Source organism: Ischnura elegans, chromosome 1 (assembly GCF_921293095.1).
Source record: "Ischnura elegans chromosome 1, ioIscEleg1.1, whole genome shotgun sequence".
In the NCBI taxonomy this organism is placed as follows: domain Eukaryota; kingdom Metazoa; phylum Arthropoda; class Insecta; order Odonata; family Coenagrionidae; genus Ischnura; species Ischnura elegans.
This window is the reverse complement of record NC_060246.1, coordinates 51,636,622-51,659,552: the sequence shown is the minus strand read 5'-3', so window position 1 is coordinate 51,659,552 and position 22,931 is coordinate 51,636,622. Positions and strand designations below refer to the sequence as shown.

At 37.2% G+C, this 22,931-nt stretch overlaps 1 protein-coding gene across 7 annotated transcripts; it reads right to left on the bottom strand.

The window, feature by feature from the left end:
* Positions 1–1,750: 1,750 nt before the first annotated feature.
* LOC124160398 (leucine zipper transcription factor-like protein 1) lies at positions 1,751–22,907 on the bottom strand. 7 transcript variants are annotated; one of them, XM_046536242.1, is made up of 7 exons: positions 22,684–22,907; positions 22,331–22,496; positions 21,672–21,895; positions 21,026–21,111; positions 12,314–12,508; positions 12,090–12,210; positions 1,751–2,562 (listed from the first exon to the last, which is right to left on the bottom strand). In XM_046536242.1, exons 3-7 carry the CDS (start codon positions 21,681–21,683, stop codon positions 2,443–2,445), a joined length of 534 nt encoding a protein of 177 aa, XP_046392198.1. In that variant the 5' UTR covers positions 21,684–21,895; positions 22,331–22,496; positions 22,684–22,907; the 3' UTR covers positions 1,751–2,442. The 7 variants fall into 7 exon arrangements, 6 of the variants coding, with proteins under 6 accessions (XP_046392198.1, XP_046392226.1, XP_046392208.1 ...); XR_006865158.1 differs by lacking the exons at positions 21,026–21,111; positions 21,672–21,895 and adding an exon at positions 17,948–18,099; XM_046536270.1 differs by lacking the exon at positions 21,026–21,111 and having other exon boundaries at positions 22,684–22,906.
* Between the last annotated feature and the right edge of the window lie 24 nt (positions 22,908–22,931).

Sequence of the window (22,931 nt, the reverse complement as noted above, 5' to 3'; positions counted from 1 at the left end):
ATAATCAAAACAAATTAATTTCCTAGTGGTAATAAAATTTTCCTGATTTTTAATTTAAGAAATTCCACGATTCAACTGACTGAGGAGTTGTCATTAGAAACCATAATTGGCTGGATAATATAATAAGTACTGATTGCCAATGCAATAGTGTTGCACAGGTTTTGAATGATAAGTAGTGTTAACCAAAAATGCCACTACAAACCATTTGGCTATATATATATATATATATATATATATGCATATAAATTCACAGGTAAGGAAAGAAAGGGAAAGGAACATGGAATAGAAAAAGGACAAGGACAACGGTGCTGTGGTAGATGGAAAAAGCCTGAAATCAGAGGGTAAAAATGCGGCCTGACTGGGACTCGAACCCAGAACCTCCTGGTTGCCGGCCAGGTGCTCTACCAGTTGCGCTACCAGGACGCTTAGATTCACCATGATTTCGGCGGGGGTTTATATACAGTAAACTCCCTTTGCTTTGGCCCACAAGAGTAACCAATAGATGGCACTGGGGCAGCTCACCACTCACCAGCAGAAGGAATGGACGAGGACACAAGGATGAAAGGAAAGATACACACTCACACAATAGCAGGAAAGAGACAGGAACATGCGTTTCGGGGCACGCTGAGCCCAAGTGAAATAAGCCAATATGGCCGATACACTACTTCATTCATTCACACGACGCCTTAAGCGCAAATATGCATATAAATTCACAGGTAAGGAAAGAAAGGGAAAGGAACATGGAATAGAAAAAGGACAAGGACAACGGTGCTGTGGTAGATGGAAAAAGCCTGAAATCAGAGGGTAAAAATGCGGCCTGACTGGGACTCGAACCCAGAACCTCCTGGTTGCCGGCCAGGTGCTCTACCAGTTGCGCTACCAGGACGCTTAGATTCACCATGATTTCGGCGGGGGTTTATATACAGTAAACTCCCTTTGCTTTGGCCCACAAGAGTAACCAATAGATGGCACTGGGGCAGCTCACCACTCACCAGCAGAAGGAATGGACGAGGACACAAGGATGAAAGGAAAGATACACACTCACACGATAGCAGGAAAGAGACAGGAACATGCGTTTCGGGGCACGCTGAGCCCAAGTGAAATAAGCCAATATGGCCGATACACTACTTCATTCATTCACACGACGCCTTAAGCGCAAATATGCATATAAATTCACAGGTAAGGAAAGAAAGGGAAAGGAACATGGAATAGAAAAAGGACAAGGACAACGGTGCTGTGGTAGATGGAAAAAGCCTGAAATCAGAGGGTAAAAATGCGGCCTGACTGGGACTCGAACCCAGAACCTCCTGGTTGCCGGCCAGGTGCTCTACCAGTTGCGCTACCAGGACGCTTAGATTCACCATGATTTCGGCGGGGGTTTATATACAGTAAACTCCCTTTGCTTTGGCCCACAAGAGTAACCAATAGATGGCACTGGGGCAGCTCACCACTCACCAGCAGAAGGAATGGACGAGGACACAAGGATGAAAGGAAAGATACACACTCACACGATAGCAGGAAAGAGACAGGAACATGCGTTTCGGGGCACGCTGAGCCCAAGTGAAATAAGCCAATATGGCCGATACACTACTTCATTCATTCACACGACGCCTTAAGCGCAAATATGCATATAAATTCACAGGTAAGGAAAGAAAGGGAAAGGAACATGGAATAGAAAAAGGACAAGGACAACGGTGCTGTGGTAGATGGAAAAAGCCTGAAATCAGAGGGTAAAAATTAATAAAACAGGTTCCAGTCATCTTTCTGACTTTATGCTGTCAATGTATGTTATAAGAGTATGGGTACAGTTACACTCACCATGGATTACCTAAGAGTTGTAGATGTTATAGAGTCAGACTTAGCTCAACAGAATGCATTCAATGCTGAATACATCCAATCATTTTTTTTAATAAAATCACTATTTTGCAACTTCACTCTAATTGATAAGTGCATAACATACTAAAATTTATTAAATTAATTTTAATGGCAATGGTAACCAAAATTGTTCATGGCAACACCGAACTACTAAGAAAGAGCTTTGATTTCATGTGCCAAAATCATTGTTCACAGATAACATCACAAGTTAGAACTACAGAAAGCCACAGCCACAAAAAATGAGGGGTTGACACTAAAATGTTCCTCTTACTAACTTCCTATAATAAATGAGTAGATGACAATAAAGAAAAAAATAACTATGAGATATTTTAGCTACCTTCACGCTGAAAATATTTTAAATCATGAATGCAAGCAGTTACAATCTATTTCGTACGACAAAAATTTAAAAGTATGTGCATTTCTTTTATGTATTTCTGAATGTATTTTTAATTTTTGCACTGTGTCATCTCAAGCACTAGGTATACATATTTATATATACCTAATTAATTTCACCATACACTTCACGTTTTCTCAAAGATTAATCAACATGCCCCATTTATTTCTGCTTTACTCTTTTTCTTCATAAATCTTCAGTCTTTCCCTCAGACCTTTGATGACTTCATTCTTTTTGTAGAGAATTTTCTTCAAATTTTCATGTGCCAGTTCTAAATTCATAGTTTTTTCTGCCTGAAAAGTAGTAAAAGGAATATAATGCTGTAGGTCAGTCTCCTACCAACAAAAGTTCTTCCCATTCAGCACAAATTATGTGCCAATTAGTACATTCAACCCATAACATTTTCAGGGGGGCAATTCTGAAAAATAATTGAAACTGTCAGCAATATCAATTTGGTCGATCAGTGACGTGAATACATGTATTCATATTAGCTTTTCATGGCTGTACTCCACTTAAGGCTGTTCTATCCTAATTCAAAAATCCAAATGTAACGGTCGCCGGACTTTATAGTTGCGAAGTCGGCCTCTATTGCCAATGGGATGGGAAGCCTCCCTGGGTGGAGGGGAGAAGTCGCTGATCGAAGGAAAAAAAGGAAAGGAGTAGGGGTCGAGCTTCTCTCCGACTGAAAAAAAATACTCGATGCTGTATCAAATTTCACTGTGGAGGGGTGAATTGAGAATGGTCAGGATTCGGAGGTTGATTTTTGCTCTCTGGTGGCATTAGTTCCATCTCAGCCACTCGGTGGACGTTTCTCAGCAGAATCCAAATACGCTTGCTCTCGATGAGGCTGATAAGTACGGGTGGCTTCTATGAAGAATGGCGATTACTTGCATTGTTCTCTACTTATTAGACTCTCCTCAAAGGGGAGAGCTGGTCAACGTTCACATCACGAAATTTTTAAGTGTTATTCAAAGCATCGTAAAAGTCAATTACGATAACCAAAATGCGCGTACTTCATGAAACATTTTTTAAAGAACAACTTCACAATTTTTTATAATTTTTATGATATTCCCAGTATGAATGAAATATGTAGTAATCAAAGCACTACAGGGAGAACACTAATGAGAAATATGAAATTTAATTAATGAACAAAAATTGATTTTCAAACAACTTTAATACTTATTAATTTATATGGTAAGAACAACATAAATTGCGTATTCGATCAGATATCACAAGCAGCTTTGATGAGGCCAATTACCCTGAATACATCGCATCGGGTCATATTGACATCTTTTTTTCTTTGATGTTTTTTTAATAAAATGATATCGCCTGACTGAAGTTTTTCTGGTATCCAGTTTCTTGTAATTCTACAACTAAGTAACATTAAATGTTCAAAGTGTTCCTTAGTTTCGATCAACCGATGTTTTGACCCGACGCAACCGTAAGTGTTACAATTTATTCTCGTAACCGATCCATTGTAAAGACGAATAAAATGCATTCGCTCGTATTTTGCTTGATAAAATCGCCGATGCTTTCAGTAGTACTTCTTCTGCCACAGTGAAAACACATACAAGAGTAACATTTAGCTGTCATTGGCAAAGGACCAAAATTGATACCTACTCCGAAAAGTGAAATCCAGGCAGAAGAGCAGAAAAGGCAAGGTAAAGGAATGTATGTATGGTAATATTTCATTTATTTATAGTTTTTTATTTATAATAATTTTTTTAAATATCCGGTTGGTGATTCTTAGAAATATACTGATAGCTTAGTAAAAAAACCAGTGTAATGGGTATCATTTCGAACCATTTGTTGCATACTCAACTACTTTATGTTAGGATTTTTTCACTTTATCTTTAGTATTTTTTGAATGTCAAAACCTCCATATGTCACTGAAAAAGAGCTTATGGAAGAACTGGAACGAAAATGCCCTTCCATGTATTCCATGGAGGATTAGGTAAGAAAACATTTTGACCCATATTCTTAGAACACACTATGTGCAAAAAGGGTACATGAAGAACCATCACCATTTTCTTATTTTTTGCGCGGAAGTATTAGATAGGTATGGGTAATAGTGAAAATCACAAATCTCTACTTTGATCCAGTTTCTGAAAATTATGCAAGAGATCTCGATACTAGGCATTTGAGTGAATATGAATAATCGGATCTCATAGGTCTCCTATCCTCTCAGGTTTGTATAAAGCTTCCAAAGTTGATTTCAGGGAGATTTGAAGCAAAGATGTCTATCAAATTTTTTCCCTTACACTGAGCTATCGGTTTTTCCCTACCGTGCATTAGTTTTTATGACCTCAGCACTAGAATAGAAAGGAAGAAAAGTGATTAGTAAGCCGCAGTTACTGAGTTCATTAATAAAATTTCCAACAAATTTGAATGTGCAAATACACCATCAGAGTACATCGCGATCCTTGAGCAACTTATACCATTTCCTGGCCAATGTCCTTTTACGCACTATCTATCCAAAAGCCAAAGATATATGGTATTGAAGTCATTGTTGTGGTGGATGCTAGGAAATTTTACTTAAAAAAATTGAAATTTATATGGGCACACAGCCAGATGCCCTTTCAAAGAATCCAATTCACCTCATGAAATTGTTAAACGCTTAGCAGAGCACATTGAATGCGGAGGAAGAAATATTACCAGTGACAACTGGTGTACCAGCATACTTTTAGCAATAGAACTTCTTCAAAAAATGATTGGCTATAGTAAGGACCATGAGTAAGAACAAAGCAGACGTTCCTCCTGAATTTCTCCCAGGAAAAAATAGAACCTTGCATCATGGGCGTACCCAGCGAGGGGTAGGGGGGGGGGGGGAGGCAGCTGCCCTTCCTCCACAAGCAAAAATCACAAAAGTCTTTTTAAAAAATCATTACCGAATTGAAACGAAAGTATTCAACAAATTTTCTTTAAACCCACGAAAAATGATATTTATTATTATAAGATATGTAACTTAAATAAAACTATTTTTCTAGGAAATAACATCATAAACTAATAAAACGCTGTTATAATTTTCTTATAATATTGGTTTCATTCACCTTTTCCATGGTAAAATGTCACAAATTGGCTTGCCCCCACCCTCCCATACCATGGCTTGCCCCCCCCTAGTTAAGATCCTGGGTACGCCCTAGCCTTAAGGCCTGTTTACACGATACATTAACACGTACGAGTTAATGTACGTTTGCGTGAATGATTTTTGTGGACCGGAACGGCACATGTATGAATGCATGAACCAAATAGAATAGGTTCTATTTTCTGTGCATGCATTCGCACAAGTTGGGTGGTTACACGGTGCATTTTGGCGTTCATTCTCGCGTTCATACATTTAGACATTAACCCGTACGTGTTAATGTACCGTGTAAACAGGCCTTTACATCCTTCCCTTATTGGCTTTACTCCCGACATTTCCGCGTTGTAATACCGAAGTTCCAATAAAATCCATGTAGTACTTATTTCTACCATTATCCATGACTCAAGTATTAATGCCTCATGTGGTAACAAAATGCTTCCTGACATTATATCATTTTACAACACTATCAAGGGGGTGTGGATTCAAATTATCAGCTTTGCTCAAATTACTGTGACGGCCGAGGAACAAAAAGGTGTCCCTTTCCGAGGGATATTGTCTCACTATTCTGACGCAAAGTGACTGACACCCTTCCCGTATTATGTTTGATTTCTTTGCGATTTCCCTCACCCTGTTGCAGTAATTGCACAATAAATGATTTATGCACTCTAACTACTGGGCATTTGATACCGTAGGGCAGTACTTCAATCCATTTATTCGTAACGCTGCTGTCACCAGCACCTGTGAATGAAATGACAGTATTATAGTATCTTCCAGGACAATAAAACTGAAGTATTCCGTGCCTTATATTATCGTACCAATTAACCAATGATATTAAATTTGCTCATCTTTATACCTGTTTTGAACCCTTCGACTAATAAATATCGGCTTCCATTGCTGTCGAGGATTTGTTCCAATTTTTGTAGCATAGCTCTTTCACCTCCGACTTTGTAGTCCTGCTTCTGGAACAAATACAGTATCTGTTCATCACTTTAATAAACTCGACCTTTTGAGTTCGAAAGCCGACTATACAGGCCTGTGAAATGAGAGAGAATTTTAACAGTAATGCTATCAACATGTAGTTTAAAATAAAGAAAATTACATCCAATCCGCGAGCTGAGACCTTTTTTTTTTATTTCGAAGAAGAGGAAAGCTTCAGAGGAGGCGAGTTCTGAGTGGAGGGGGATAGCGGATCTTGGGAAATGCGCTAATGTAACTATCGCACGGCACTCAGCTTCTCCCTATAGTAATTCAATCTCCTGGGGGTGTCTGTCATTATTAGCCACAAACAACACGTTGTAAACACTTCATCTCATTTTCGTCAAACGATGGATGCAGGAAAATTATACGACAGGACCGCGATCTTCAAACAATCAATGAGGGAAAACGATACTTCGGAGAATGATGGATGCGGGAAAAAATTACATTGCCTTTACGGAACTTTATTTGGGACCAGGAACGGCTAACAATGAGTGCAGGAACGATAGATCGGGGTTCCACTGTATAATGCACTTGGTTTTAAATACATAAAGACAAAATAAATACCCACTGAAACACGTTATTTTCACTTTTACTTTATTATTCACATAGATTCAAATGAGGTGAGCGTAGTCTATTGAGAGCCATTGCCATAAATTGAAAGCCTATTTGCCATAGAAATGTTTCCTTAAGTAAAATTCCAATGGCAAACTCATATTTCGAAGCATATGGCATGTGCCCTAATTTTGTGTGGGAACCGAACCTCGAGTTACAAATCAGATAATTTTCGTAGATGGTTCATTCTGAGTTCATTAGAAATGCAAGTTATTTTATTCGTCCTTTTTCGAATACAGCATCCCAAGCTATCACTGAAATTGAAACGCTTAGACAAAATAGCAGAATTCCTCCATTAAAATGGAAAATATTGGTCAATGTGTCATCATATATTACGGACCAATTACTACACTTGGAATATCCGTGTGTAGAGAAATGCGTAGACTAAGAGTCTGCGTGTGCCTGACCATGAAACATGATTAACATATCGAATTTGATCAGTCAATCGTAGTATTATTATCAAGATTGAGACACTTTAACCTGGATCCGCCCAAAATATTTTTTTGAGATTAATAATTGAAATTCTAGGGGAATGCTAAGGGTCTCATATTTACTACATTCTGAAAATATTACATTGATCGGTTGTGTAGTTTCCGAGATACAGACTGTGACATAAATGTCACATTGGGCGGATCTGTTGACTTTTAGTGCAAGGTAATATTTCCCCAGAAAAAGCAAATATTTTTCGCATTTGAGCTGCACAGTTCATTTCAATGATAAAAAACACTAGAAAAACATATTATTATTTACGTACACTATTTTCAAGCTTTTGTTTAAATTTAAAGTAAATTGTTTAAAAATTTAGCAATAATTTTCAGAGTTCCACTGCCCGCGATTTATAAATTTTTTAAAGTAAAGTGTGATGTTTTAAGATGTACAAATTTTCTGGATTTTTCAATGTTATCTCACAAATGTGGAATATTTAAATTTATAATGTTTATATTATAAACTTGTCAAATACACAACAAGAAAAATTATTTTAAATTTATGTAAAGTTTTCGTCAGGAGTGTTATGAAATTACAGAACCTCGAATTGACACAATCAATGTATTTGTTGATGGTACATTTAAATAATATTTCTACATGGCTAATAAGTAAAACAGTTGAAAATGCATTTCCCAATTTTGGAAAACACAGAATAAATATATATATTTGAAAATTATTCTCACAACACATTAGAGTGTAATACAGTATAAAATTGAATGAAATTTGAATCAATTTGTTTCAAATAAACTATAGATTGATTTAGAGTTCAATGCCGGCGTATACGTACCATTTTGAGTGGTAAGTTTTGTCCAGCACGGCGACGCCATCTTTTATTTAGTAAAACAGGGACTAATTGATCATTAGCATCATAACATATTTCACTGTCTGCCTCTGTTGAAAATGAAGTAGTACGGCGGCTACACTTGGCTTCGCATCGATGTATGGTCAGTTATGTTTGCACTATTACACGCCTGATCTCTAATTGTGACATGTAAGGACCAGATTTCGCTTGTGAACAGCTTCAGGTTATAAACAGCTACATCCAAAAGCCAAGGAAAAATATTCCACCACCACCACCAAAACTGATCGTCTTCCGCCGAATGAATTGCATGCAAGGATGGATACCAAAATACGTAATCATACTCCTGCCAAAAGAGAGTTTTCTCAATGGGAAAAATCTCCCTGAAACGTTTTTTCAATTTAGTGATCTACGGGCGTAGCTCCCACAATTTGTCTTTCATGCCAGGCATCGTATTGTCTGCACAGTAAGGGTATTTACTTATCACAAGGAATCTATTCCTTTGCTTGGCTACAGCAGGCATTGAGTTGTAAACATCCCCAGAATCTTCCCAGGAGCATCGCTTGGATGGAACCTTGTTACAACCCCATAACAGTAAAATTCCAATGAAAATTTTCATCTCCTCTATACTGATACTAGGAGATGAAAAAACAATAAACGTAGTATAATTATCTTATTCTGCTGTGAGAAAAAAATGTCATCCGAAAAAAACCATTTCAAATGTGTACACATGATTTTTTCCTCAATTCAGGAAGATCTGTTTCGGGGAATAACCTAACCTTACAAAAAGAACTTCCCGTCGCCAATTGGCTGCTTCTATTTTTACTTTTTTCTGTTGGAGAAGTAATGTAAGCTTCGTTGACTTCGAATCCTTTTCCTTACGTGTAAGGTACAAAATTCTTCCAGACTTCTCTTGAAATTCATTAGTATTATCATTATCAAGCTGCAAAACAAGCTCAACTCTTGCCCGAAGTTGTCTTCCCGTTCAATTTTCCACTAGTCCTCCAGCCTGGTCATCTGCAATGTCCTCATCAGTGACAATTATTGCTTCTGGTGGCTCAAGGTATATTGATTATACTTCGTCAAAGTCTTCGTTTTCCGTAAGCTTCACAGCGAAATATCTCTGAGCTATCGATATCAACATTATTAAAAATTTTAATTCAAAAGTAATTACAGGAATAAAATTTAATACACGCAAATTATCGATTAATTGATAAATAATAAATCTTTTGGCGAGAATGCGAAGGAAAAAACGTTGAAATGCAATAAATTCTAACTAGAGCATAAAATTCGAAACTTTGAAGATTTGCATAGGGATCCGCCCAATGTGACATTTATGTCACAGTACCATTTATCAGAGAATATTACAAAAATGGATTGCAATATCAAGCACGTTAATGTATTATTAATAATTTTGCATCATTATGTTGATATATACCAAAAATTGTCGCTGTAGCTCATATAGTTAATGAAAAAATTAAGTACTTACACAAAGCGAACGTCCATTTTTAGTGTATAGGGTAGGCGCATAAGTACCAGGGGTACTTAAAGGATAGGTCTTCACTCTCACTTGACAATTCTTATTTTATCCGTGTGTATTGGTTGTTTTCTCGTCACTACCGCTACACACATAGGCGGATCCAAGGGGGGGGACGGGGGCACGTGCCCCCCCCCAGACCCTCAAAAATATGCAAGATTTTTAATACGGTCCCATTATCATTGCGTTCGTTTTGTATTACGAGGTATCCTTGTGCCCCACCCAGAACAAAATCCTGGATACAGCCTTGCTTGTGCCCCTCCCAGAAAAAAATCTTAGATCCGTCCCTGGCTACACAAATAAAATTCTTGTCTTATACTTGTAAAACTTGGTTTGCAGGTTTATTGGATCTCATGTATCTATTTTTTTTGCATACAACAAGCTAATTTACACAAATAGGAGATAGATAACGATTAAATTTGGTCAACTAGACGTCATAACTGTATTACATCAACCAAACATCAACCCCTGCTTAATGATACAGTAGTTTAAGTTCCAATTCTTTATCTTGAGTGACTCGCGTAATAATTAATAGTAGTAATTTTAATTATCAGAATATTTTTGCATAAGAAAATAACTTCTCCAAGTTTTCTCCCTCGGTGGCAAGTTATTAAGAAACATATTTGTCGGAAATGCGAGTCAAATAAACAGACGTGATACCTTTCATTTCGTGTTTTGATGGCATAACGGTTACTTTTGAAAATATTTAGACATGAAATGAAGATATGCACATTATATTATACTCTATACTCGGTGAAATATTTATTCTTGGTTAGCTTCAGCAAAAACTTAAAAGGCAATTGTGTAACCTAGAACCTAACTGATAATGTGCAGTATATTTTCTAGATTCATCTTATTTTCAATGCTTGGTTACAAAAAATTAATATATTATAATCATAGCCACTACATTATCAAGAGGTACTTACTTTGAAGCAGTTTCTCCTTCTTCAGTGTAAATAACATCTTTAGTTGCAGGTTTGGAAAGACTAAAATGGTTAAAATAATTTGATAGTCTATTTATTGGCTGCATCGCGTTTTTAAAGATTTTACGTGGATGAAAATACGCGTCCAAAGATATACAAACTGTTAATAATGTAGCACACTTAAAAATGATTTATATACTCACCATTATTCCTAGTACTTCTTTTCCACCTTCCCACAAAAGATATGCTTCCTCTTCTCTCCTCAATTGGCCTCCATACTCTTCTTCCTCTTTGATTTCCTTTCACTTTCCATGCATAAGAACAGAAAACTTGAAAACTCACACTAGCCTCGTTTCAAACACACTGCTCACAACACAAGAACACGGGGCTTCGGATGATAAAGAAAAAAAAAATGTTGGCCTGCTGGGGTCCGACCACGTGTCAGACCGACATGGGTCGGTGAAAGCATAGAGGGGAAACAACACAGATGGAGGGGAAACAAGAGACGATGGAGGGGAAGTAGTGAGAGAGACTGCTATGGGGTGGGTAGCTCTTTCCTCGAGAGTGGGGGATCATCACCAGCAGCGCCATGGAAAAAAAGAGCGTAAGAAAGGATCGATCGCTTCTCGTTGAGAAAACACGCTCAGGAATTTGAGCTACAGGGTGGTTATTACAAAGATGGCATTCATGAAACGTATCTTATTTCCAAGAAGAAGGATGAATGTTCTCATCTACAAAAAAAAAAAATTCAAATCGTGTTTTCTACGTGGTAGAATCACATTGAGAAAACTGGCGTTTTATTGTGTTTTTGAGCGCCAATAACCAATTAGTAACAATTGCTTTACAAATAATTTTTTCATTTGCCGATAACTGTAATCTTAGCTTAAACCATATCCAAAACAAGTTCTCTCTAGAGTGTATACTAACAAATGGCGAGCAAACTGAAGTCTGTAGAAACACTTTTCTCGGAGGTATAGCACACCCTTAATCATCATGTTTACCAATGGCACTAGGGCTAGTTACAAGTAACATAGGCAGACACCTGCAGTAGACAAGATTACATTACATTTGTATCCCTCGGATATGACAGTTAAGCAGGAATGAAGGAGGCAAGCACAACACCCTCGGCACAATCTATGGACATCTATCGATTGTGCCGAGCAGGCCTCACATTTACCATTATTTTTATTGAATTCTTGATTCTGGGAACTTGGAATAATAGGGAGTAACTATGGGGTCTCTTGAACACTCGATACTCAAAGAGGGAGCAGCCCTTCAGTATATTGCTGCCAGAGACTGGGAGCAAGTGTTGACAGTAATGTCTGTGGAGTCTGACAAGTCTTCACTGTAAATGGGATTAAAACTCTCAATCTTTAGTAAATCACCAATAAATTTCAACTCACCTCAGGGTGAGTATCATCCCCTGCCCTCCTTCTGCCATCGTCATCACTTGTGGAGCACTTCTCAGGAGAATTCTCAGAGATATCACCAAGGCCTTTTTCCCTGAATTCCTCTAAAAGATCTCTGTAAAGTCAATTATGTATAAGTGTAAGTAAATAAGTCAAACTTTTTAATCCATGTATTCGTTTTCCCCAAAAAAATTTCTGTTGTGGTTTATCATACTAACCCATTTTGCATTTCTGATATATTTCCTTTTAGTGCAAAGCCTAAATGTTCCGCTTGTGTGAATAATTGCTTCAAGAGTAGAACATTCATGTGAGATGTATTGATGAGTTCAGATTCAATGTCACCACAAATACATTGACATATTTCTAGAATAATTTCCGCTACCTCTTCAGTTGTGTAAGTTCCTTCTAAAAGACTTGATGTAGAGTAAGGAAAGAAAAATTAGAATTTCTGTGACAATTTCAAGTGATCTCTGTAAATACCACTTTCTGACAGAAAAAACTAGGGATTTACTTCTCAATGCATTCATACCGACTTCGACAAGTCCATTCTTAAAGGGCACCCCATTCATCACTAGTGGCCACTTTCAGACACTGACTTTTTATAGTGCGCTGCTCACAGTACATTTCCATGACTAAAAACACCATATGGGTGCCTTTTACATGTATGAAAGCAGGCAGCAAACAACAACATATGTACGATGGATGGCCATAGTATTCTTAATTTCCATCAGATATGGTGTTCACCCCCTTCATTGTAAGAGCTCATAACTGCACTGACAAGTTTTCAGAACTAGCCACATGGTCAATTGCATATCCACATCCTTGTGTCATACTTTGTGCTGACCATAGAAGTCTTAACTACATGAGTGTGGCCACAGTTATCATTAATGAACGTAATTATCATCAAAAGAGGATCTTGGATTTTTTCAACAAATAGGTATGTATTTATAGAAAGCTATTACACATAAAATAAATCTTTTGTTCATTAAGCAGAAATATGCTGACAAGGGGTTTGGACATAAGCATAGGCGGATCCAGGGGGGGGGGCACGGGGGCACGTGCCCCCCCCAGACCCTTATAAATATGCTAGATTTTTAATACGGTCCCATTATCATTTCGTTCGTTTTGTATAACGAGGTATCCTTGTGCCCCCCCCTGAACAAAATCATGGATACGGCCTTGCTTGTGCCCCTCCCAGAAAGAAATCCTGGATCCGCCCCTGGACATAAGCATATTTCTACTTTTATCACTTGGGTTTTGATAACTAACATTAAAGATTCTGGGGCTGTGTACAATGAATTTTCATTATTTTATTAATAACTTGAAAAGTAATTCACTCAACACATTTTTTGGACCAACCTTTTAAAAAATACTGAATCGATAACTTAAGTTATCCATGGTGAACTCACGTTAATATTTTGATCAGAATGCTATTGATAGGATACCATTATCACATTCAGTGCAGAGCACAACTATTGAAGTGCTATGCCAGTGAGTTCGGGAGCCAACTTCTCTGCCTCCGTACGTAACTCAGCAGGCTTCCCTCTTTCATACGGTGTGCACCATTTGTAAATAGCAGTATATGAACAGAAGTTATGGGCTCGAAACCTCCCTTTATTTTTTGTTCATATGTATTTGGCACTCCACGCAAGTGTATGTCATTATTTTTTTATTAATATTTATGGATGAGATACTTATAATATTGTAGTTTATAGGTACCGTTTTATCTTTTTTATCGTTTTAATTTTTTTCACGCCAAATTACATTAAATACACATTTTTTAAACAATACATTTGCATTCTATATTAAATATTTTTTAGTACTTTTCTCATTATTGCTTACTTTATTTGTAAAATTTAAAGAACTATAAAGAAGGATAGCTCTCCATTTTTTGAGCCTCATACGTATTAATTACATTTTGCTGCCTATGTTAACATATTAGGATATTTTATTTTTCTCCAAAAAAATCATTCAGAGAAAGGAAAAATTCTCCGTAGCACCTGGCGCAAGGGTGGAAAAAAAAAATTCATTCCAACACGGTGTAAATAACATATATGTATTTCATTTTAATTAGTTGATTGCCTTCATATTTATAGTGATGTATGGAAAGGTGACAAAAAAGTGAATAAATTTAGAAGTTGGTGATACATCAAAAGAATTAAACGTAACGAAGATTTATTATGCAAGTTTCTTTACGAAAAATTCAAAAACGTGTTATCTTTACCATGACCGAAGTGTGTGATCTGACTTTTGATGTCATAAATTATTCAGTAGCCATAATAACTACCCATTTTCCTCTATCTACGTGCGCATAGTACCCCGCAAGCCACCAGAAAGATGTTTGGCATAGGTTGCCCATGGCACAAATTCACTTACCGTCAAACATTATATAATAGTACTGCTGTTATGCATTGTTAACATGAATAACTATCGTTGAAATATGGTCGTAATTTTCTCCGATTTAATACTAGTGGTGTAAATCATTTTAATATTCTTGGAAGTTTTAATAAACACAATTTTTTTTAGCTCTAAACATTTCTTCTCTACACTGCAGTAACATTATTTACTTTTCAGAGCAGTTTCCTTTTGCAAAGGAGACCTATATGGTGGCAGAAATAGACTATGAGGACATATATTTCTTTCCTCAATTTGGCAAATGAGGGAAAGACTGATGTGGAGAGTGGTTCCGAGGATGAGGGAGAAGAAAATGTAAGGGACCCATATGGGATGGAGACAATATTTATTGCAACTGTCATTAGGCCCTTTTTCTGGAGCCAGCGGTTCCAGTATTCCACCCCTAACCACAACCTCTACCTTTGCTTCTTCCTTCCCTCCCTCTCCCATCCCCACTTCCCCTCCTTCTCCCTCGCCCTACCCCGAACCTCGACCTTCAACACCCTCTCAACCAAACAGTATTGCGTGGGTTGATAATCTGATGGACCCTCCAAATATCTCTTTTGGGTGGGAGACAGGCCACAAGGTTATTTTGATCTCCTATTTAAGGGTAGGTTTTTTTCAGTCAGTTGTCAAGGACACAAACATATTTGTCTAGGAAATCTTTCTTAGTGGCGTCTCCAAAAGAGCTCGTATGTGCGGACTGGAAAAACCGTATCAGCAGAGGAGTTCAAAGTTTTCCTGAGACTTATCTTCCACATGGGGATTATTTCTTCACACTAGCTACCCGATTACTAGAGTGCTGATGCAAAATTTGGGCATCATTGTTTCTCTTGTAACATGTCCCGTGATCCGGGACATGATGGTGAGACATGTTCTGCATTTCGCCAGAAATTCGTTGGATGGAACATCTAAGGACCCCATTTTCAAGATTAAGTCTATTGTGTAGCACTTTCACCATATTATTGACACAGAGCATTACACTTGGCAGAATGAGTGTATAGTTGAATCCACGGTGGCTAGGAGAGGAAGGCTTTCGTTCCACCAGTACATAAAGTTTTTCAAGTTTCATTTGATCTGGGTTGCATTGTCGTATGTTGATTTCATAACTCAGCCTATAGCATATGTCTTTTCTTTTACCTATGATAATCCCTGACAACAATGTCCCGGCACCAAAGCAACACAAATAGCTTTACTGCAAACTATGTGAAAATTTGAACTTATCCTGAAATATAGTCTACACGCTCATTTTTTTATTGCTGCGAAAATAATAAAAAATTTTTGCTCAAATCATATATTAACATGCATAAGGAACTGTACTAAACACAAATTAAGCAAAGAATAATTTTTTTTATCAGCCGATTCTGATGACTTTCATGAAAATCAGGCCCGCATTGGATGTGTTAATGGAGCCAATCTACAATATATAGGATATCGTAAGATGGGAAATATTCTAGGGTATTTCTGCCAGGAAATGCAGAGTGAGGAATTACAGAAAAAGAGCTATTCCTAATAATTTTTCCCAGAACTGTCATCAACCAAGAACAGTTGCTGTGTTCTTCTCCCCTTTTTTCCCCAGATACATGTTCTCTTGCCAAGGCTGTTCATGATAAAGTTCTACTTTCAGTAAAGTCTCTTGAACATTTAAATTGAACTAGCAGTGCCAAGAATCTTGCAGATCCTGGGGCAGAAAAATGAAATGGAGATCCCTCTTGTAGCCTTCCCCCTAATATCCTTTGTTAATTAGTCTTAGAGAACATGCAATGGCATGTATGAGGGTAATGCCAAAAGTAGGGTCTCCAATTTTTTTAGAAATAGAAAAAACTATTTATGTTTTATGATATACACATAATTTTTAAGATTGAACAATTATCTATTATTCTACATAATTGCCATTTTGGTCTATGCATTTTTGTAAATGCTGTGACAGTTTTTGTACACCCATGTTGTACCAGCACGCCACCATGTGGAACTTCATCTTTCACCTCATCGTTGGAGCTGAATCGCCTTCCGGCCAAATGTTCTTTCAACTTGGAACAGGTAAAAGTCGCTTGGGGCCAAGTCCGGACTATAGGGTGGGTGGTTGACAATGCACCAGAAACACCATACACAGGATTTTAACGGAAAAGTTGCAGTATTGGAAGGTGTGTGCAAGATGGGTGTTGCGAATGCTAACTAAAGACCACAAACAGCAACAAGTTTCATGTGAATTTATTTGCTACTGTGTAGATGAAAACGATAGATTTTTGGACTCAATTGTCATGGGTGATGAAACCTGAGCATTCCACTTCACACCTGAGACCAAGCGACAATCACGTGAGATTAGTCTTTCAGCATAGACTGCTCTTTCATTTTCTTTTGGCTTCTGTATTTTTCTAAGGCCATTCTTTCCACAAATGTTGATCATGATCACTTTGCTTGAAGATGTGGTGGAAGGATTTCCTTACAGTTGAGGAAGATGACGAGTTTTGGCGCATGGTTTCTGACAATGAAATATCAGAATATGAATTCTGGCAACTTCCTATAGATGAAGATCAACACAAGATGGATGAAAAGGACATCCACATAGATGATTAAAGAGAAATATTACCCAAGAGGAAAAATTAACCTCACTTTACTGCAAATGGAAGAGACTTGAGACTTGGATGGCAGAGTGATATCAGATGACATTCAGAAAACATTCAATGGTTTCCAGCTCAACTTTGTGGAAGTTAAGTTCACAAATGAAAAAACGACTTCGTTTCCTTCCTCGGATATATTTTCTTGGTACGAAATTTTTCAACCTCAAGAGGTCATTTTCAAGTAAAAATTTTTTTGGCATGTCTTGTAAATTTTTTACCTGGAAGGGACTAATGAAGGTTGGAGGGGAGAATGGAGTGTTGGGAGGGGGAGAACCGGGGAGAGGTAATGGGTTGTGGTGAGAGATGGAAAAACCCAGTGAGAGGACAGCATTAGTGACCATATGATAACTTGGAAGGGTATGTCTCATAAGTACAGGATTAAGGTAGATGTGGGTTATCAGTAGGTGTGTAGTTGGGTGAGAGGGTTAGGGGTTTTCATCCTTCCGTGAAGTTTATAGACACTTGTAAGAGGGGGAAATTCTTTCAAAAAGACATTCAAGACTTCCTAAATTTACGAGATATGCCAAAAAATTTGTGGACTGCAGAAAGTCTCCACAGCATAGAACTGCTAAAAGAAAGGACCATGAACTACAATATTTTTCTTTCATGCCATTGCATGGGTGTTTTTTTATATCTCTGAAAAAGTTTGTTTTTCAAAACTTGCATTCTTAATTCAAACAAATATGAATTGAATAAAATGATCATTTACACCCATTCCATGCCAAAAGATCAGGCAGTTTTATAAAGATATTTCTTCTGACCTAATGCCTGGGCTAGCCAGTCTACTAGAAGAGCTGATTTCATTGGAACCTATTAATCTGTTTATGAAATATCTACCTTCAGAGGCTTCAAGTCATGTTGCAGATGTGTTCTCCATTTATCCTAAACTTAAAGTTGTTCTCTGGGGTTAAATTAAAGGAAATGGAACAGTCAGTTGGAATCCTTTTGTTCAGTGGACTCCTACAAGCAAGTTCATTCCTATTATTCTTCTGAAAAAGATGTCAAATCCTATAATAGGTTAGTTTCCTTCATCAAAGAAAACGAAAGGAATTGATTGCAATTCATTACCCACCATAACTTTATTCATAATACACAAATTATTTGGTTTTAGAAATCCCAGTTTAGACGAATGATAATGGTCAATTTTAACCTCATTTGAAAAGGCCAGATTGGCACCCATGCGATGCCATCCTCTGAGATTACCAATGCATGCAGGAGGCACAGAGCTCACCACACACAGCAGCAGCCAGATATCATACGGGCTTTTCCCAGCATTCATACTTAGCCGTCACATATTCACGAGCTTGAAAATGTTCACTTTTCATTTAATCACGAAAAATAGATATTGTCATTTACAAATCTAACAGCGTGAAATATGTCCTCCAGGAGTAATAATCTTTCAATTTAGGCAATAAAAAAGAATAGGAAACCACCCTATTCCTTAAGTGATGCCAAGGAATTGTTTCAAAGGAGTAAAATAACATGTAAAACTTTAAGATAAAAATAATTTTGCAGAAGGGAGACAAATTTTTGAAAAAGAACAGCTAAGTACAATGATATTGAACATTTTCATTGGATCACATTAAAATATGAACTTAATTGGAACAAAGAGAAAAAATCTTTTGATCACATTACCCAAAACCTCTCTTTTGGTAATATTTCCAACAATGATCTTTTTAATAAGATATCATGATTAAAAAAGTATATTGATAAGGAAAAGGTTAAATCTTGGGTTTGAGCACAAAACAGAAGAGGGAACAAATGGTTTGAAATATTTCACCATTTTTTAACACTAGGAGGACGGGAGTTCCGTGCTACCTAGAAGGACGGGTAGGGGTCATTTGACCCCTAAAATGTATTTTGAAATAAATCGCCTCATTTTCATCCAATATTCAGTTTTATCGTATAAATGGTTGAATCAGTTCATTTAAAACACTTTTCAACATTATTAAATATTATTTACAACGTAAAAAGTCTGGAAAAAAAATTTGGAGACGTGTAAATAAATTGATACATGCTATCCATCATGTCTACTCCCGCTTTGTTTTTATTATGAAATAGGATGGTGTCTGGTTTTCCTTTATTCGTTTCGGAAATATTGTCTTTTGAATTCGTGTTGCTGAGTAAAAGTACATTCTTGTTCTATTCTGTCTGATACTACGTAAGAGTATGGCCAAAGGTATTTTTGAATACTCGCGTTGAATGGATTACAATATTTGTGCGTCACGCCTGTTTTTCTGACCGTCCCTACTAGAGAAATTTTTCATTTTTTTTTCTAATTTTCTGTTATCTGGAAGGATGGAAAATAATTGTAACAAGTCACATTTATTCCTGCATTCTTGTAAATTACGGTCACTTTAATAACCATTTCTTTCCCCAACGCTTGACTTCATGGCCAATCTTCGTCTTTGCCACAATATGGAAATTCATTTAGGCCGTATTTTCATTTAACATCTGTCAAAACCCAGTACTTGATTCCAAATTTGTCAGGTTTATTTGGAATATCCCGCATGAAAGGGCAGCTGTATTCATTGGATAGAGCTGTGCATTTGCTGTCACGGCTGAATCGACATCGGATTCACTATCTTGGGCTTCAGAATTGGAATCGTCGCTTCCATCACACCCAGATGATGATGGATTGGTCAGATGGTCCTTGAACTGATGTTTCTGATTCACTTCCAGACTGATAATCTTCGAAAAACACTCTCTGGTGTATGATATTCCCTAACAGCTATTTCAATGGCGACGGTTTTCTTCCCTTGATATCTTTTTCAACTTCTTACTTTCTTCCTCAACTCGCAATTGACTTACACGCGAAAAAATCTACAAACGAAAGCGTAATATGGTAGAAACTTCGCCAGCTGCACTGGAGGAATAGAGAGCCAGAGAGCATTTGAAATAAAAAAGGATAAAAATTTCAGAAGTAACGGTAATTGCCGTTCGAAATGCAGGGACTCAATCACCAACCAGGTGCTGATTCATATTTTCCAATAACTTGCAGTAATGCTTCTCTGCCCTATGTGCGTATTCCAAAGATAGGATATACAATTTTACAGTCCAACCAATTCCTCCGCTCTCTCGAAAGGAGACAAGATTTTGCCCTGGAGCCCAGCGTGCAGTCTACTCACCCCAAACCCCGACAGGGTTAGGCGGCACTACGGCGGGACACCCATAAGGGGGCAAGGCCGAGTGACAATGCCATCAAGCCAGAAAAATGAAACAGTTATTCGTAAACCTGATGTGGAGTTGATTAAAAATAGTATCTCTATGAGCTCTGAATCTAGGCTGACGGACAACACTCATGGGATACGCGTGATTTTCCGGTGAGGGTAATACAATAATCATTGAACAAGAAAATAAGTACAAAATTAAAATTTGATAATTGCTTGAATTTCACGAAGAGCAATGATTGAGTACGTTTTATTTCCCTTTGCTGGCCGTAAAATATCGAAAGATTGAGCACAAGTCACTGTGCCTAAGTTTTGAAATACAGGTAGGAGTCCATGGAACGAAACTGGCATTGAACCAGGTATTTGCAGTTTTAAAATCAAGCAAATCATCTACCACTCTAGCCTGTAGCTGATTATATGATATGCATAGCACAAAAGAACCCACGGGCAAGAAAAAAGTAGAAAAAAGCACGAAAGCAAGTTGTGGGTCAAATGACCCCCAGCCGTCCTTCTAGGTATAACTTGTCATTAAAATTAAAAACAAAACATTACAGATGATATTTATCAAAATATAGACCGAAATGAATAGTCAAAAAGTTTCAAAATTTAAAAAAATATTTCAACAGAGAAAAATTAATTTCAATTCTGAAAATGGGTCAAATGACCCCTGCCGTCCTTCTAGTGTTAAACAAACATGCTCCCTACAATAATGCACTAAAAATTGTGGAATATGCTTTGTCCTTGCCTGGAATTAATGCTGAGGCTGAACACATTTTTTTCTACAGTAAATAAAGTTTGGAGATCAATTCTTGAGACTTTGAAAGCCATTTTCTGTGAGAAATATAATTTAACAAATACATTAGAAAAATTTTATGACCTTTAAAAACCTGACAGCAATCTACCAAAACACAATCCACTCAGATAAGATATATGCCAAAGAATAAAATCATACTCAACATAATTTTTACTGTACTATATTTGTAAATTGTACTTGAACTAAAAAATATATATTAAAATACTATTTTAGCATTCCTAATTTTTCTTGCTCAATATAGACCAAATTATTAATCAAGAACCCCAGTTAATGGTGTCCTGTGTAACAAATGTTAAAATCTGGTCACCTTAATATTACTATGTAGGCCTTAATTCATGTATTGATGGGCGTGTAAGCCTGCCTTCATCGATTTAGTCCTACATTCCCTGCCTAGTACTTCCAAGCTTTTAGGGATGAGAAAGAAACTTTTGTAAATCATTCCATCAGCTTCACTACTTCAACACATCATGTTAACCCCCCTAACATCTGGTCCACACATCAAGATATATCTTGTATGGGTGGCCATAGCCAGATCAACTGGTAATAACTGAAAGTGTCATTGAAATGAGGTACATACCATGGCGGACATGCCGCAGCCCAATAAAATATTTCAAAAATTATTGAGAGGTTGATTTCATTCATTATGAGTTGTTTAACACCATTCGTGCTCAATACATAAATTTATTAGTGTTATTTTAAGAAAGTGCGTAAGTAATAACAAAAAGAAAATAAGCCAAAGTGCTTGCAATTGTGGCAATGCTCAATTTTGGTCCATTACGGTGGATGGCTGTGCAAGGTAACCTGGGAAAGTGAAAAACGCAACTTTACATTACAGTGGTAGCTAAATTTTGAGTGAATCGTTTCTAAAGGCCTGTTTACACGGTACATTAACACGTACGGGTTAATGTCTAAATGTATGAACGCGAGAATGAACGCCAAAATGCACCGTGTAACCACCAAACTTGTGCGAATGCATGCACAGAAAATAGAACCTGTTCTAATTTGGTTCATGCATTCGTACATGTTCCGTTCCGGTCCACAAAAATCATTCACGCAAACGTACATTAACCCGTACGTGTTAATGTATCGTGTAAACAGGCCTTAAAAGTGTAAAAAAAAACTACATGCGGTTAACATCCGCAGGCTATAAATCGTTAATGTGTGGTGCGCGAAAACTCAACGTGAAAATTTAATTCTAAGAATAATACGGTGAATTAAAGGAACAGGGATTATTACCGATTATCAACGTATCTCTTAAAGCAATTCTCAATAGCTTTTACATGCTGAGTCCTTTGAAACTTGGCGAACTCCATATATTCAACAAGAAACCGATTGTGACTATGATTCATTCTGGTTGAATAAAGAACGTTGAGGGCAACACTATTCTCCTATGATAAAATACCTGCAAGAGACAAAACGTAAAAACCTGGCTATGACAAGGTACGAAGAATTTTACCACGGAATGTGCAACCATTAAATTCAATAAATGATGATAATGACTTATAATTCCATGGTAGAGAATCAGCTACACCAAAATGTAGAAATAGTTTAAGTATTAATAAAGACAGGATCATACGTAAGTTTAATACCTCTAGTCACTTCGGCACAACTTCGGATTACTGGGTCAAAAGAAACTCCGATAAAAGATACTTGTTCCCACAAATTAGTCTACTGTTGCAGCGGAGTTTTGGACCAACGATCATATATCCTTACCCCCTTACATACGAGATTACTGCTTGGATGAGCCTGAAATATTTGAATATGGTTGGCATTGATTACATTGGCGTTCAGGTGGTGTGGTGTGTTCATCGTAATTCAACTCCATGCGCTTGGAGGA